This window comes from Eulemur rufifrons, chromosome 7 (assembly GCF_041146395.1).
Source record: "Eulemur rufifrons isolate Redbay chromosome 7, OSU_ERuf_1, whole genome shotgun sequence".
Lineage (NCBI taxonomy): Eukaryota > Metazoa > Chordata > Mammalia > Primates > Lemuridae > Eulemur > Eulemur rufifrons.
In genome coordinates, this window is record NC_090989.1 from 14187398 (window position 1) to 14204783 (window position 17386).

The 17386-nt window shown below is 39.7% G+C and overlaps 1 protein-coding gene across 1 annotated transcript; it reads left to right on the forward strand.

Annotated features, from left to right (window-relative positions):
• The first annotated feature begins 515 nt into the window (after positions 1-515).
• Positions 516-1259, forward strand: KRTAP24-1 (keratin associated protein 24-1). The gene has a single exon (XM_069472385.1). The coding sequence runs from the start codon at positions 516-518 to the stop codon at positions 1257-1259; it is 744 nt and encodes a 247-aa protein (XP_069328486.1).
• The last annotated feature ends 16127 nt before the right edge of the window (positions 1260-17386 follow it).

The following is a 17386-nucleotide window of genomic DNA, read 5'->3' on the forward strand; positions in this document are numbered from 1 at the left end:
GTCAATGCCCTCCACTCTCTTTAGCAACAATGTTGAGCCAAACCAGTTAGCTTACTTCAGAGAATAAAATCAAGTCCTGAAGTCTTGCAGCAGTCAAGAGAGTAGAAAAATACAGGTCCCCTGCCTCACTTGAACCCTTGTTGACCTTTTAATAACCATGCTGCAGAAGCCCATAGACACATGAACTCTTGTTAACCACTTATTCACAGGTAAGAGTTTGCTTATTAACATTAAAATCACCATTCACTGAAGCTATGGTCTGCAGATAATAAGTAATGGGTGACGGGTAAAGTGGCAATTATGGATACTTTGATGAATCAAAATAAATTTATTTTTGTATGAGTGTGAAGACCTCAACAGCTGTAGCTAAACATCACACTAATGAGATGTTGCTGTGTTACTGTCCCAGGAATAGAGAAGGAAGAGAGTCTGGAGAGCATCCTGACAATCGCCAGGGAAGATATAAAAAGTCCTCGGGCCACAGCCACACCACAGCTGCACGGCTACTACTGAACATGCACTCGGGTTCCATGTCTGTTCTAGGCCATTCTGGGGTCTGCAATGCTGCATCCTACAGAACTCGCTGTTACATCCCAGTGACTCCTTCTGTTGCTCTTTGTTCCAATGATGTAAGCCCTACCCTTGGACACTGCTTACCCAGTAGCTACCAAGGAAATCTCTGGCTCCTGGATTACTGCCAAGAATCCTACTGTGAAGCGCCAAGCTGCGAATCTCCCAGCTGTGAGCCCAAGATCTGTACCACAAGTTGTGACCCATCAGACTCCTGTGTGCCCTGCAACTCTTCAGCAGTGGGCCAAGTCTCCGGTGTCTGTGAAACTACCAACATCAGCCCCAGCCTCAGATGCAGCCCATGCACCCAGACCAAGGGGTATGTATCCGATTGCACACCTGCTCCATGTGCATCCAAAGCCTGCCAGACCCTTAGCAATGGTTCCAGCTGCTTTGGGCAACTTAACTACTTACCCAGGAGTCTCCAATCTCTAAACTACTGCAGACTGGGTAGTTTTGGATATAGAAGCTACCAAAATCTTGGCTTCCCACCATCATGTTATATTTCCAGCAGCTGCCAACCCCAAAGTTATTTAATGAGAAATTGCCAATACTGGAGTTACAGGCCTCTGAGCTGCCGACCACTGAGCTATTTATCTAGAAGCTTTCTGTCTCTGAGATGTATACCCAGTACCTTCCCACCTCTGAGGTATTTATGCGGTGGTAACAGGCCTCTGAATTGCTATTAAGCAATTTGCAGCATATATAGCAGCTGGAAATTGCCCAAAGGGGCAAATTCTAAATAGTAGAATCTCTAATATTCTGCTGAATTGCTTTATGCATCTTAAGAATCTTGTAACATTAACCTCAAATATAACTTCCAGGCTCATGAACCACAGCCATTATCGCCAGCTAGCTTTTGTTCTATTACTCTGTTATTGCCACTTGTGTTAAAAGTTGATCCTGAAGATAATATTATTTCTGATGTTGATTATGATGGACTTACTGAAGAGACTCCCATGAAATACGACCGTCACCAGCTTTCTTACTTCAGCTGGTCACTTGTCTGCCAGGGTGATTATCACCTACCTTTCCTGATGAAGTGAGATCTATCTCCTTGGTGTGACTACTGATTCCAGTATGCAAGTTATTTCTGATGGTTTTGCTTTTTTTTTTTTGAGACAGAGTCTCGCTCTGTTGCCCAGGCTAGAGTGCCGTGGCGTCAGCCTAGCTCACAGCAACCTCAAACTCCTGGGCTCAAGCAATCCTCCTGCCTCAGCCTCCCAAGCAACTGGGACTACAGGCATGCGCCACCATGCCCAGCTCATTTTTCTCTCTATATATATTTTTAGTTGTCCATATAATTTCTTCTATTTTTAGTAGAGACGGGGGTCTTGCTCTTGCTCAGGCTGGTCTCGAACTCCTGAGCTCAAATAATCTGCCCACCTTGGCCTCCCAGAGTGCTAGGATTACAGGCGTGAGCCACCACGCCTGGCCTGGTTTTGCTTTTTATCAGCAGTTTTGCCAACTGCCTAACTTGCACCTTGCTAATGAGGTGAGAGATAACATTATCTTAAACATGATGAGCTGAGCTATTTCGTCCTTTCCCTACTGACTGATTATAAGAACCTGCAAATAATAATGGTGACTGGAGCTCAAAAACAGAAAAAAGAAACAGAAGACTTCAGGAAATCTTCTCTTCCAAAGAAGCCAGAAAACAAGATTGACTGGAACTTGACTTTTATCTTGAATGACTAGGAGAAAGCCTCAGCAGAAGCTGTAACACAAAATTTATATGTCACAGAATGACAAAATGCTGTTGCAAATTCTTTATGATTAGTGTTCTTCTATGTTCAGGTTTCTCCTATAATCCTGCCCTGCTGAATTATTGTGTTCTGATTCCAGAAAATGTCCTGGTTCATAATTAATAAACTAATTTCTATCTGGAAATAGTGATTTTCCTTATGCTTTATTTCACATTCACTAAAGTTTCATCTATGTTCTGGGCAATATATATAGCATCGTCAAAATGCTAGTTTCCCATAAAAAGAAGGTAAAAAATGAAATCCCAGACTTTTGATTTTTTTGTTTGTTTGTTTTGTTCTGTTTTTAACAAGTATATTAAGTGTATCTCTCTTGGAATGTCTGTGATTGATATTGAGATAGGGAAATTGGGGGAAAATATTTATAAAATAAACCAGTTTACCAATTTAATAAAAAGTACATAAAGTATCAAATGTATGTATATTTGCCAGCACAGTATGTATATTTATTGGTTTTGTAGACAAGATTTGGGCAGTTGAGTAGATTTAATATTGAATCTCTGGAGAAGTGATTTAACCTATATAAAGTTCTCATCCAAAAAAAAGGAAATAAAATCATCTATCTCAGTGATAAAAATAAAATGATATATGCCCTAAGCATTTTTGTAAATAAAAAGAAAATCCCATTTAAAGGCAAATAAAATGGAGATGAATGTAACTGAAGTTTGGAAGGATGGGGAAGAAACACCAATGTCAATAGTCAATGTCTACAATTACAACTTATGAAACATACAATGGGACTATCATTTTATCGGTTTGTTCAATGGCCTTACTGCACATAGAAAAGGATTTAGAAGAAATATTAATGCACTGCTTCTGCTCGAACATGTCTGGGAAGAATTAAGTCACTCTTGGTGAATTCATTCAATTTTCAGAGAATTCCATTTCCTGAAAATTTCTTCTTTATAATGATTGCATAATTGTCCTTGACAACCATTGATTGACAATATAGGCCAGTTCAATTTCTGTAACATTAGTGTTAAAGTATTTGAAAATAATTACTGCATGTCCCAGCTGAGTATTCAGTAGTCCAAATTAAACATATATGCTTTCTCTTTACAAATCTATTCTTTGAGATATTGAGTGGGACTCCTTGAGGATATCAAGATTTATAGATCCTATTCTCAAGAACTATTCAGAAGAGTACTATATTGAAACAAACACAATACTGTTTTGATTATTTTAAGTATAATATGAAAACTTCAGGGGAAGAAAGAGTACTTCTAACTGAAAGAACAAGAAACCACTCGGTAGGAAAATGGCATTGAAGTGATGTCTGAATGGTGAAGTGACTAGGGCGAGTACTTGATGGAAAAAGGAGCATAGGGGTGATAGGTAAATTTGAAAAGAGATATAGTGAAGTTTGAGCAGAGAAAAGCAAACCTAAAATCAATTTAAAAGAAAATTGGGAGAAAATATAGGAAATTAAAGACCTTGGGTAGGGAAGATTCTTGCTTAATAAGAAAAAACAAATAAATAATAGTTAATAAAAGATTTGTAAATGTGGCTACATCAAAATCAAAGGCTCTTGATAATAGAAAATATCATAAAGAAATTAAAAATAAAGCAAGAGTGTGTGTATGTGTATGTGTGTGTATGTGTGAAAGGGGCTGACAGTGCATATGAGAACTCCATGTAGTTTCCATTCAATTTTTCTGTAAACATTAAAAAAATAGTCTAGCAAGAAAAAAATCAAACAAAGAATCATCAAAAATAGCAGGATTGAGAGAAAATATGTACAACATGTACCATAAAATTACTGTCCAAAATATTTAAGAACTTTTACAAATAAAAAGAAAAACAAATGATTCAATAGAAAATAAGCAAAGAATATGAGCAGGCAATTACTAATAAAGCCTTCAACCTCATTAGTAATTAGAAACACAAGATATTATTTTTTACTATCCATTTGGCAAATACTTTTTCATTGAATTATATGTCAACTTAAACATATATTCTGACACACTGCAGATGGAAGTGATATTTAACAGAGCCACTGTCTATGTGAACACTTAAAATGCACATATTAAATGACTAGCTAGTTACACTTTACAAAGTCTCCTTTATAGAAACATTCTTTCAAGTTTTGCAATATTCATTTTAGCACTGCCTAGATACTGAAAAATTGAAAATGATAGAAAAGTACATGAGTGGAAGCCTATGAAATAAACTATAGCATAGTCATACTAATAAGTATCTTGCAACAGTTAAAAAGAGTTGCACAGACCTATATGAATTAATATGATAAAAAGCATATTACAAAATATAAAACTTAAGATTTATAAAAATATATATAAAGTGTGTCATATTTTATGTATAACCATTTACATACAAAGAAACACTTCTCTATATAATTTTTATTTTTATATTATAGAATATATATGAATAGAATAAAAAACTCTAGAAAAATACAACCTAAAAATTGTTAGCTTTGGGGGAGTTTTAGGTAGGGGAGTTTGAAGATTCTCAAAGTGATTTTTAGACTTAACAGTTATGCTTTGATTACCAATTATTAAAAAACAAAAAGCAAAATAGCAGTGCTGATGGAGGGGCAAGATGGCCGACTAGAGACATGGCTTGCCTGACCATCCTGAAGGAAGGGTTGCAGATAAAGGAGAGGGGAGAGGGGATGCAGCTCAGGGGGAGGTCATAGAGAGAAGGGCCAGAGCCTGCTGGGGACCTCATGGAGGAAAATTGCAAAGCGAAGAAGGAAGAGTATAAAGGGAAAAAGAGATATCAGTGAGGATCAAACCCAGAGTGACTGGGAGCCCAGTGAAGGGCTTAAGGGGGGTCCCTTTCTCTCTTCTACCAAGTTACTTGGAAGAGATCAGCAGGCTACCAAGTTACTTGGAAGCTTTCCCACTCCCATGAGCCCGAATACTATGGCAACCACAGAGTTGTGGGGAGAACTTGGGTGATCCCAGAGCTTGGGCGTTCCCTGCGGGGTTCCCCTCCAAGGAAAGTGACCCAAGAGGCCGGAGAGCTGGCTTCCTTCCATTCAGACTCTTACGTCCCCCTGCCCCACCCCCACCCACTGCAAGCCGGAGAACAGTTTGAGCCGAGAATTTGGCAAGAGACCTGCTCACCCCAGCTGGTGCGTCCTTCAGTCTGAGGTTTCCATAGAATTCGGGGCTCACGGTTGCCCTGTGAGGACCTGCAAGGGCCTCAGGCTGCCAGATCTGGGATCTCCTCGCCCACCGGCATTTCTCACAGATACAGGCCAGCCCAGCGGGTCAGACACACAGGCCGGATCCTGTACCTCCAGGACTGAGCGAGTTGCTAGGGGACACAAAGGGGAGGTTGGGGAGCTGGACTTGGCAGGTGAGGGAGCCCACATTGGCGGAACTGATGGGAAAATACTATAAGGGGTCCAAGACATGGCAATCTGCTGTTGGACTAGGGCAGTTCCTAAGGCAGGGAAGATCCCAGCCCACGGCACTATAGCAACCAAGCGCCACGTGTTCAGGCACCTAGGCTGTCAGGGAATTGTGGCCCCTTCCTCACCAGCAGCCTTCCCAGTCTGGAGAGCCTGCCTTGACACTTCGCCCAGCAGCTCCCCCTGGCAGCTGGGAAAACAACCTCTGAACCCTGCTGAGGCTTGCAGAGCCTTCCAGTCTCGCGCAACCTAACCACACACTGCTTCACTCCTGCACCCACTCACCTCTGCTGTGGTGCCGATCAAGCAACTTCCTGGGAGCCACAGGGCCCCTCACAAAGCCGGGGCATTCAAGTGCTCCACCTGAGGGGCTAGAGCTTATCACAGGCACAAAAGAACATCTCAGCAGTTGGCTTTTTCCTGCAAGCATCAACCACTGACAGGGAGAACAACTCTATAGCTCATCACAGCATCTACCAACTTAATCAAACACTCACAAGTATCAGCCATCATCTCAGAGATTAAGCTGGGAGTCCCAGTACAATTCACACTGCTGGGAAGAGGTGAAGACAGCAGGGTAGAGGCAACCCAAGGGGACACTGTTTATTAGGAGAGAAACAAAAGTTATGAGCAGCTCAATTTGCAAGGGGTCTCCCTCTTCCACTGCAGACCTCTGGGCTGATCAGGGAGCTGCTGGGAGTCTGTGCAGAGACATTCCACTGGAGAGCAGGTGCCGCAGAGATCTGGCACCTGCCAATCCCAGGTTTCTGAAACTGACAACATCCTGACAGCTCTGGTTCAGAGAGCCAGCTGGGCTCAGGACCCAGCCTTCCAGTAGTAGCCTTTGCATCACCCCTGCTGAGATGGGGAGGGAAAAGATGCTCCCCCATGTCATGCCCTGTGACTGCTGAGTACCTAAAAATCCCCCCAAACTCACACCTTTTATAAAACAACAGAACAAGAAGTAAAACAAAGCAATAAGGGACTACCTAACAGGATGAACAGACCAACATCCCACATATCAATGGTATTAATTAACATTAACAGACTGAATGCTCCTCTCAAAAGAAACAGGCTGGCTGAATGGATAAAACACAACCCAAGTCTCTGCTGTCTCTAGGAAACACATCTAAACCACAAGGACACACACAGACTTAACGTGAAAGGATGGAAAAAAAATATTCCATGCAAAAGAAAATCAAAAAAGAGCAGGTGTAGACATTCTCATATCAAATAAAATTGACTTTAAGCTAACAAAGGTAAAGAAAGACAAACAGGGTCATTATATTATGATAAAAGGAGCAATTCAGCAAGAAGACATAACAATCCTAAATATATAAGCACCCAACACAGGAGCTTCTAGATGCATAAAGCAAGTTTTACCAGAGCTAAGCAAAGAAATAAATAGCACCATCGTAATTGCCAGGGACCTCAACACCCCACTGTCAGAGCTGGAAAAATCATCAAAGCAGAAAATAAATAAAGAAACAGTGGATTAAACCAAACTCTAAATCACATGGCCCTGACAGATATTTACAGAACGTTCTACTCCAAAACTACAGAATATAGATTCTTCTTGGCAGCACATGGGACATTCTCTAAGATTGGTCATATCTTAGGCCATAAAACAGGCCTCAACAAATTCAAAAAAATTAAAATTATGCCACGTACCTTCTCAGACCACAGTGAGATAAAACTAGAAATCAATTGCAAGAGAAACACTCAAACGTACAACACATGGACTCACTATTAAATTGTAATGAACCGGTGAGCAGGCATGTGCACAGAGGGAAGTGAAACTCAATGGAAATCAACCAGTGGGAGGGGGAGGGGGGGAAACAACCTAATGGGTACTATGAACACTATTAATATTTTGGTGAGAGGCACACCTATAGCCGGGACTCAAGCATTACAAAAATGATCCATGTAACCTAAAACATTTATACCCCCTTAATATTTTGAAATAAAAAAAAGTATTAATAGCAGTACTGAGAAATAGAGTTGGTCCCTTCCTATGGCTTGATAGAATCTACAACACCCTCCATGCTACTAGTAATAAAAATGTTGACTAGCAAAATAAAATAGGCATTAGTACTATATAGTTGCAGTCCCTAACCCCCAGGCCACGGACAAATACTGGTCCGTAGTCTGTTTAGGGAACAGGCTGTAGAGCTCCACCTCCCCTACCCCACCCCCCACCCCTACCCCCATCCATGGAAAAATTGTCTTCCATGAAACTTAGGAATAGCGGGGGAAGGAGGTGCAGGGGGCACATACAGCAGGAGGTGAGCTGCAGGTGAGTGAAGCTTCATCTGCATATATAGCTACTCATCTGAGCTCCCCTCAACCCCCATCTGTGGAAAAATTGTCTTCCATGAAACCAGTCACTGGTGCTGAAAAGGTTAGAGATCACTGCTGTATAGCACATTGCCTTCTAGAAAACCACAGAATGTGAGGATTCACATATGTCTATCCTATTCAATTTCAGTTAGGCAAAAAATATGCTTAATAAGTAACACAGTGTTTCTATAGCTCCAGTGGCAGCTAATTCATAGAACCCAGATGAGATCTTTTTAAATTTATCTTCAAAAATACTCAAATGAAACTTCCTTTCCCATAAATTTTACTGTATAATTGACCAACATTATCTGCCTCCTAAATAAAAGTTAATCATTTATTTTAATTTTTTGTAAGAAAAATGCAAGTTATATTTTCAAAATGTTGTTTTCCATAGCTATAAAAATTTTACAAATCTATATATAAGCTATAAGTGTCCAGGTCTTTCTTAGGCTTCCCCCTCTCTATTGTATACACAGCAGAGAAAGGAATACAAAGAAAGAAATACATATACATTTTTTGTCCTAAATTATATATATCAAACAAAACCCTACCCTGGAATTTATTTAATGCACAATCCACTTAATGAATGACTAAAGTGTGTTTTAATGTATATGCTAGACCAGCAGTCTCCAACCTTTTTGGCACCAGGGATTGGTTTCATGGAAGACAATTTTTCCATGGACCCAGGCTGGGATGGATAGTTTGGGGATGATTTAAGTGCATTACATTTATTATGTCATTAAATATGAAATGTCCAATTTCAAATAAAAAGTTTATTTTATTATATCTCAGACGAGAAGCAATACAATTAATCAAAATATGTACCTAAACTATTGGCACAGTTTTGCCATCTGAAGGGTAGCTTGTTTATGCCAGCAGCGAAGAAGCTTGGAGAGTGAGTGGTGATGAAATCAAAAAAGGCATTCCACAGCTTGTTGAAAATTGAATATTTTTCCTTGCAAGAAGTGCTCCAAAGCCTGGAAGACGTGGTAGTCTGTTGGTGCAAGGTCTGGTGAATATGGTGGATGAGAGAGTTTCCATGGCCAGCCTCTCTCGTCTGTGGAGCGTTGTTTTTTTGTGACATGTGGTCTTGCAAGAGGATTAGCCTGTCTCTATTGACCAATCTCAACTGCTTAATCACAAGCAGCATCATCATTTCATCCAATTGGTTGCAGTAGACATCCGTTGTAATTAATTGACCAGGTTTCATGAAGCTGTAGTGGATAATACCAGTGCTGGACCATCAAATAGACACCATTAGCTTTTTTAAATGAATATTTGGTTTTGAGCTGTGTTTTGGCACTTGATCTTTGTCCAACCATTGTGTTGAATGCTTGCAATTGTCAAAAATAATCTATTTTTCATCACACATAACAATATGGTGTAGAAATGGTTCACCTTTATGTTATGACAGCAAAGAAAGGCAAGCTTCCAGATCATTTCTCTTCTGACGCTCATTTAATTCATATGGTACCCATCTGTCCAGATTCTTTACCTTGCCAATTTATTTCAAATGGTCCAATATTATTGGAATAGTAACATCAAACCTTGCTGATAATTCATGCATAGGTTGAGATGGATTTGCTTCCACTACAACTTTCAGCTCATCATTATCCACCTTGGTCTCAGGTCACCCACAAGGCTCACTTTCAAAATTAAAATCACCAGAATGGAACTTCTCAAATGATCGACATACTGTGCGTTCATTAGCCACATCCTTCCCAAACACTTCAATGATATTTTGAGCTGTCTGCATTACGTTGGTTCCATGATGGAATTCATATTCAAAACTAACACGGTGTTATCCATGGTTTCACAAAAGTTGCTCTAAAACAAATGTGAAAGCTAATCACAAGCCAAACTGTGCATTTGAGAGCCTGAAGATGTACCTTCACAACAGGAAAGAAAAGCAAGAAGTGTCAAAGTGAAATGTCAGAGCTATCAACTGTCAAACTTTGTACTTAAGGAAATCGGACATTTCATACTTAATGACCTAATATTACATTTGCAGCCACTCCCCAGTGCTAGTATCACCACCTAAGCTCCACCTCAGATCATCAGGCATTAGATTCTCATAAGGAGTGTGCAACTTAGATCCTTCGCATGTGCCATTTACAGTACAGTTCTCCCTCCTATGAGAATCTAATGCCACCACTGATCTAACAGGAGGAGGAGCTCAGGTGGTGATGTGAGCAATGGGGAGCAGCTGTAAACACAGATGAAACTTCATTTGCTTCCCTGCCACTCACTTCCTGCTTTGCTGCCCAGTTCCCAACAGGCCGTGGACTGGACCTGTCCATGCCCCGGAGGGTTAGGGATCATGGTACTAGACAGTTTATGTTTAAATGACTAACAATTTACTATGAAGTTTAAAAAGTTGATAAAGTTACTACATTTGATATGCTGTCAAAGGTCTTAATATACTGCATAATTTCCATGTTTGTTTCTGCCTGCTATCTTGAAACTATATTATTGGCCACTATATTTTTAAACCCTTCTTTCACATAATATTTTCTGATGGGAGTATTAAATCTACATATTTTCTCAGTCCAATGTAAATATTAACAGATTTTTAAACTTTTTTGTTCAATTGAGTTTATTATGCCCTTTTCTTTGATTTCTCCACAAACTACCTATCAAATTTCTCATCATACAATTAGAATGCTAGGTGTGATTCGCTAAAGGAAAATATATCCCATCTACCAGGAGTCCCTTATGAACTGGGGTCTTGCCTGACAGTTCAATTAACCATATTGCCACTCTCAGCATGACAGAATATTTCAAGATCATGGAACTCTATATTTATTCATAACCCCCAACACTGTACTGCCCATGCTAAAATTTCCTCTTATACCTGCACCTGCTGAAATCATTATTCCTCAGTTATTTTAGAAGTGAATCAGAAACCAAGTGAATTCTTGACACAGAGCATATGTGTTGTCTCAGAGCTCATCTAATAATATTATTGTTGGTCTTCAATTACTCACTATTCCCATGAGGCTTGTTCTTTTTGTCTGTGAGTTTCATCCAATTGACAGTCGGGACTCAGTAAATCACCAAGCTGTGTGTCTATAGCAGGTCACGGACAAATGAGAAGAACATGGAAGTTCAGGTCTCACCTTTGCTTTCTGTGCCTTACAGTCTGGAGTCCAGAGAACTCTAGATGCTATTGTTACCTGCTCTCACTCCAGGGTCTCACATATTTAAAGAAAAAATTATTCAAAAATAGGAAGTAATTATTTTTAAATCAAAAATGTATAGCCTCTGAATTTACCTTTAGATTCTATTTAAACATTAAGAATTATGTCAAAGTTTATCTAAATAAAAAAGATTCTAAATTTAAAATTAATTCTTTTAAAGAATAAAGGTTCTAAGTCCAGAATTTTTCTTTTAAGAACCAATTACAATTAAAAAAATAATTATTATTCTCATGATTGTGATTTTTACTGTGAATCTTTTCTCACCTGGAGTGTAGCTGCTGAGAATCAGAAATGAAAAATTATACTGCTATAGCGTCTGCTCTTTCTTATCAATCTGCATCTTTTCTGAAGGATCTCTAGTAAGTAATCGTCTTTTCTGAGGTCTTCTCTCTTGGGTTGGGAACACATAGGATTCTTACTTTGGGTACGATGTAAATCTTGAGTAACTTTGAGAGATATTTATTGTCTGACAGACTCAAAAGGAAAACACCAAGTGCTTCTTTCTTCATGTATTATGTGTGGCATCATAATTTACCTTTCATCAGCATAACAGATGGATTTGTAGAAGGACTTGAGTTTTAGTCCTGAGTATTCCACTTACAAGTTGTATAGCTTATGCTGTCACTTAACCATCTGCATCTTTATAGAGCGAGGGGCTTTCTGAGAATTAAATAAGACTGGGTATAAAATGTTCTGACACAGTGCCTGGGAGTAGTGCCCTACCAATGGCAGTAATTTTTGTTATTTAAAAAAAAAATGAAGAGACCCTAAAATTCACCAATTCTACAGCGTTTTTTTTTTTTTTTTTTTTTTTTTTCCTGTAGATGATGTGATTGAGAACCAGAATCCAAAGTTCTAGAGCTAGTTTGTTTGGAAGCTAGAATCAGAATCTAGATTCCCTTTGCTCTAGTCCACTGTCTTAGCAGGGCTGTCTTTTCATCTCTACTGGTTCCTGTGAGAAATGACTTTCCCCCAAATACCCTCTGGCCTTTTCTTTAACACTTTATTCCCTCAGTCTCTGGAGGGGTGGAAGAATAGCTGGGCATGTACCTTTTATCCCTCACCTTCCCCTCTTGGGAGCTCCTCTTTTTTCATGTACAAACCGCACACAAGATGCATGGTCTCACTGCTTTCCCTATCACGGGGAACTTCTCCCAGACCCACGCTACCGCGATATCGGTTTATCTGTCTAATCCTAGAGTTCTGCACTGGCAAGGTCAACAGACCTAATTCTCCTGTCAATTATAAAGGTGACTTAGGTGTTTTTTGTCTGCAATATCTTACCATTGCAAAGTGTTTAGAACCCAGTTAGTAACAAGGAGTGGTTTCTCAGGACCCTGACACAGTGCTTCCTAAGATAGATTACATTGCTTACTACTTAAGGAAAGATTATCTAACAATGAGTAACTAATAAATAACTAATTAATGAAGATATGTATCATGGATGCAACCAGGATACAATTATTTTAAAAAGAGTTCATGAGGTAAAGTAAATCAGATGAAAGCACTGCATTCCACTCAGTATGCCCTTTTGCTATAGTGGTTATCATACTTAGGAAGTGAGCTGAACTTGAAATTGGAAAATATTTATTTGATAGAACACAGACATGCCCTTATGTGTTCTGAGCTAATGTTTTTGTTTTTGTTTTGTTTTGTTTTTTGAGACCGAGAGTCACTCTGTTGCCCAGGGTAGAGTGTTGTGGCATCAGCCTAGCTCACAGCAACCTCAAACTCCTGGGCTCAAGCAATCCTCCTGCCTCAGCCTCCCAAGTAGCTGGGACTACAGGCATGCGCCACCATGCCCGGCTAATTTTTTTCTATATATATTTTTAGCTGTCCATATAATTTGTTTCTATTTTTTTTTTTTTTAGTAGAGACAGGGTCTCGCTCTTGCTCAGGCTGGTCTTGAACTCCTGAGTTCATATGATCCTCCCACCTCGGCCTCCCAGAGTGCTAGGATTATAGGCGTGAGCCACTGCGCCCGGCCCCTGAGCTAATGCTATGAGGAGAAGCAACAGATGATGAAACAAGAAGTGTATGAAGAAACTATAAATCTTTTAGACCCGATTAAATTATTATAACCCTTCCAACATTGGTACTCCAAGATCAGATTGTGCCATTTATACTTCATTTGATGCCTTAAGTTAAGTAACTAAAGGAAAGATGCCAAAACCAGTAAGTGTCCAGTGTATGTAACATCTCACTCTAGGCCAGGGTATTGTCCTGATGTACTGAGTCATATGAATTCATATTCTACGATATGGATCAAGATAGTATTATCCATGGGAATGAGTCAAATGGGGATAATATCTACAAAAGAAAAATATTTAAAAATTGGTTCCCAAATAGAACTAAAATTTGGGGGAAGAATTCTATAAAATTTATAACTTGTACTCCTGATCTTGTATGAATTTAAGGGAAATGGTCTAGAATGGGAATAAAATAATAAACAAATTTTCAAAGAAAAAGAGGAAACTTAGGTCAGCAGAGCTCTTGATTTCTGGCTTGGAACACACAGCATGTGTCACTACCATCAACAAGAAGAGAGGGAGAGGGAAAAAAGGAGAGAGAGAGGGAGAGGGAGAGAGACAAAGAGGGAGAGGAGAGAGGGAAAGAGAAAGAGAGGGAAAAGGAGAGGAAGAGAGGGAGGGAGAAGGAGAGAGAGATGAAGAGGGAGAGGGTGGGCAAGGGAGGGAGGAGGGAGGAAGAAGAGAAGGTAAAGAACATGAAAAGAAAGAAAGGAAAGGAGGCCGGGCGCGGTGGCTCACGCCTGTAATCCTAGCACTCTGGGAGGCCGAGGCGGGTGGATCGCTCGAGGTCAGGAGTTCGAGACTAGCCTGAGCAAGAGTGAGACCCCATCTCTACTAAAAATAGAAAGAAGTTATATGGACAACTAAAATATATATATACAAAAAAATTAGCCGGGCATGGTGGTGCATGCCTGTAGTCCCAGCTACTCGGGAGGCTGAGGCAGGAGGATCGCTTGAGCCCAGGAGTTTGAGGTTGCTGTGAGCTAGGCTGAAGCCACGGCACTCACTCTAGCCCGGGCAACAGAGTGAGACTCTGTCTCAAAAAAAAAAATATATAAAAAATAAAAAAAAATAAAAAAAATAAAAAGAAAGGAAAGGAGAAAAGGGTAGGGGAGGAGATTGTTTAAGCCTTTTCCAGAAACTCCCCTTCCTGCCCCCATATGAGAATCACGAACTTTAAAACTCCTAACCTGAGCATACCAATAAACTAGAGAAGCCCTCAAACTGCAGACCAGTGAATCTCATCCTGCCCTGTGTCTCCTCACCGTGGTAGGTCACATCTGACTCAGAATTCCCTCTACTATCAACTTATTAAAGTGGATCACGAATAAAGTTTGAATTCCTACTAAAGCTAATGGGTTCTTTGAAGATTATCTTGGAACCAGATAAAGGCAATAACTATGCTAACTTTATAAATAATTGTGAATAGATATGCAAGCTTATAGATGTGTTTGTAAGTATATACACATATCCCTTTCCATCATGATTCTTAAGCTTGTTGTGTATGTATCTGGAAGTCATAGTTGTACTGTTTTTGAAATAGCATATTTACTACTGTTTCTGTTTTAATTATCTGTTGAACACTTGGGTATAATAATCATAATAAGTTTGTCCTCTCCATAACTTAGAAAACTGTTGATAAAGAAGGGAGAAGTTAGCCAGGATATGTTTTTCGTTTTTTTTTTTTTCCTTGTCTCTCTTGAAAGATAGAATTTTGGAGATTTTTAAGCATAGCAGTGCAATCCAGCCTGAGGCATAGAACATCTACATTTCTGTTTGCTTTTAGGAAAAAACATAGTTCTGCTGTAATATATTAATAGTAACATAATATAAAAACACAAGTATTCCAGTGAACTAGTATGAAAGTTCTATTTGAGCAAAATAGTAGTGGTGATTTTCAAGGAAGATTCATTCCTCTCTGCTCATTTCAGAGGAAGCATGAACTCATTAGTCTAAAAAGCTCCTAACCAGCCTGACTGTGAAGGTACAGTGAAGGTGGCCTCAGTCACAGCTACACAATGAAGAGAAACTCAGATTCACAATCTCTAGGGGAAATATTTCTAGGAAGCACACACTGAAACAATGATTTTAGGTGATGATGGTCAAACCAGTCACAAAAACCTGCCAAAATCCTTCTCTAATCTAAATTTAGGGCCCAAATTTATTCTTATTGTTTTTTGCTGTGGTGGTGGTTGTTTTGGTTTTGGAGTTTTGTTATTGTTTGTTTGTTTGTTTGTTTGTTTGTTTTGTGACAGATCTCCCTCTATCACCTGGCTGCAACCTCAAACTCCTGAACTCAAGTGATCCTCCTGCCTCAGCCTCTTGAGTAGCTGGGACTACAGGCATCAACCAAAATGCCAGGCTAATTTTTTTATTTTTTGTAGAGACAGGGTCTTGCTCTTGCTCAGGCTAGTTTTGAACTCCTGGCTTTGAGCAATCCTCCCACCTCGGACTCCCAAAGTATTAGGATTACAGGTGTGTGAGCCACTGCACTCAGCCTCCCAATTTTATTCTTTTGATTCCATGTGTTCATGTTCTATGCTAATCAAGAGTATAACTTTGAGATCACAGCTCTCAACTCCAGATTTCCAAACCCTGAAGTTCTGTTGTCTCTAGTGATTGTAAAACAACATTCCATGGTAAACATCTGTTTACCAAGTTACATAATTTTATTCTATATGTGAAAATTTGCGCATATTTTCCTTTATCTCCATGTAAATAACATGTTCTAAAATAAACTGTTAAAGGCAGAGAGTTTTCCTGATAACTACCAAGTGGGGTTGGGAGTATCCATTTTGTTTGAAACATCGTGTTGATTTTAGAATTCTGTGTCTGGTCATATGTGATGACCCTCATCCGTTTGCCATCCTGAGAGAGAACGTGGAACTAAAAGGCAATTCCAGCAAAATCATTTAGGTCTATGTCTTTAAAATACAAAACTAATAAAATGTTTAAATGAACAGGCCTTCAACTTTTCTGTATAAAATCTGAAGGCCATTTGAATGGTTGCATTGTGGCCTGTGGGACTGCAGGCCTGTGTGTGGGAAGAGGAGGTGAGGTCACTGCAGCCAAGTCAGACAGATGGCTGGGGACAAGAGAAATAGCACATGGTCATGCAAGGGGACGGGGCTTGGGGATAGGAGGCCTTTCTCTAGTTCTGATTTCACCACTAAATACTTGTGTGACTAAGATAGCAGCACATTTTCTCTCTGGGCCTCAGATTCCGTGCTAATTGGGAGGAGGTTGAATTTAATGACCACTTATACCTCTCAAATATGATGATTCTATCACTCTAAATATAAGCTGTGTTAAAATCTTTTATGGTGTTTGGCTATGCCTTCCTTCTATATTTTCCCAGCCCAAAGTGCTTATCAGAACCCAAACAAGCCTAGGTAATGTCTTTTAATGATACAGGGATATTTTAATTACATGTCGCAAATAAACTCTTAAATCGTGGCAGATACATTTAGTTCTGTCGCACCTTAATTATTAAATTGTCGAGAGTTACCAATGGAAGCTTTAAACCCAACCTCCATATTTCCTAAGACACTGCATTTGGGTTAATGTTAAGTTGTTTCCAGCAAGGGGCGGGGGGGGGGGGGCGGGAGAGGGACAAAGCAAATGCCATAGGAGACTGGAATTTCCTCCATGAGCTGATTTTCTGAGAAGAAGCAGCAAACTACAGTTTTAACTCAGAGACTCCACCCCTCCTGTAAAATACCTGTGCTAAGTACTCTAGTAAAACCTGCCTGGGCCCAGGGCCAGATCGTTAAAGCTTTTCACTAGACACCACCCCCTATGTCTGACGGCTCTGATTTCATAACTGAAGACACTAAATGTCATAATAAGGTAATAACAAGGTACACCCTGACGTTGACCATTTAATCTCTACAAGTATTAACTTTTTAAAAGAGTAAAATAATAAAAAGTCTGACATATTTTTGCAAGCAACATATTAACTTGGGTTTGGTTGGGCTGGTATCTGGACTACCCAACAGTTGGTAAGAAGGTTTCCCAATTCATATGTCCCCCCATGATGTGAAGATCCAGAGATATCATCTGTTTATTTTTGAAGACATAAAATAAAAGGAAAAGGCAAACAAAGAA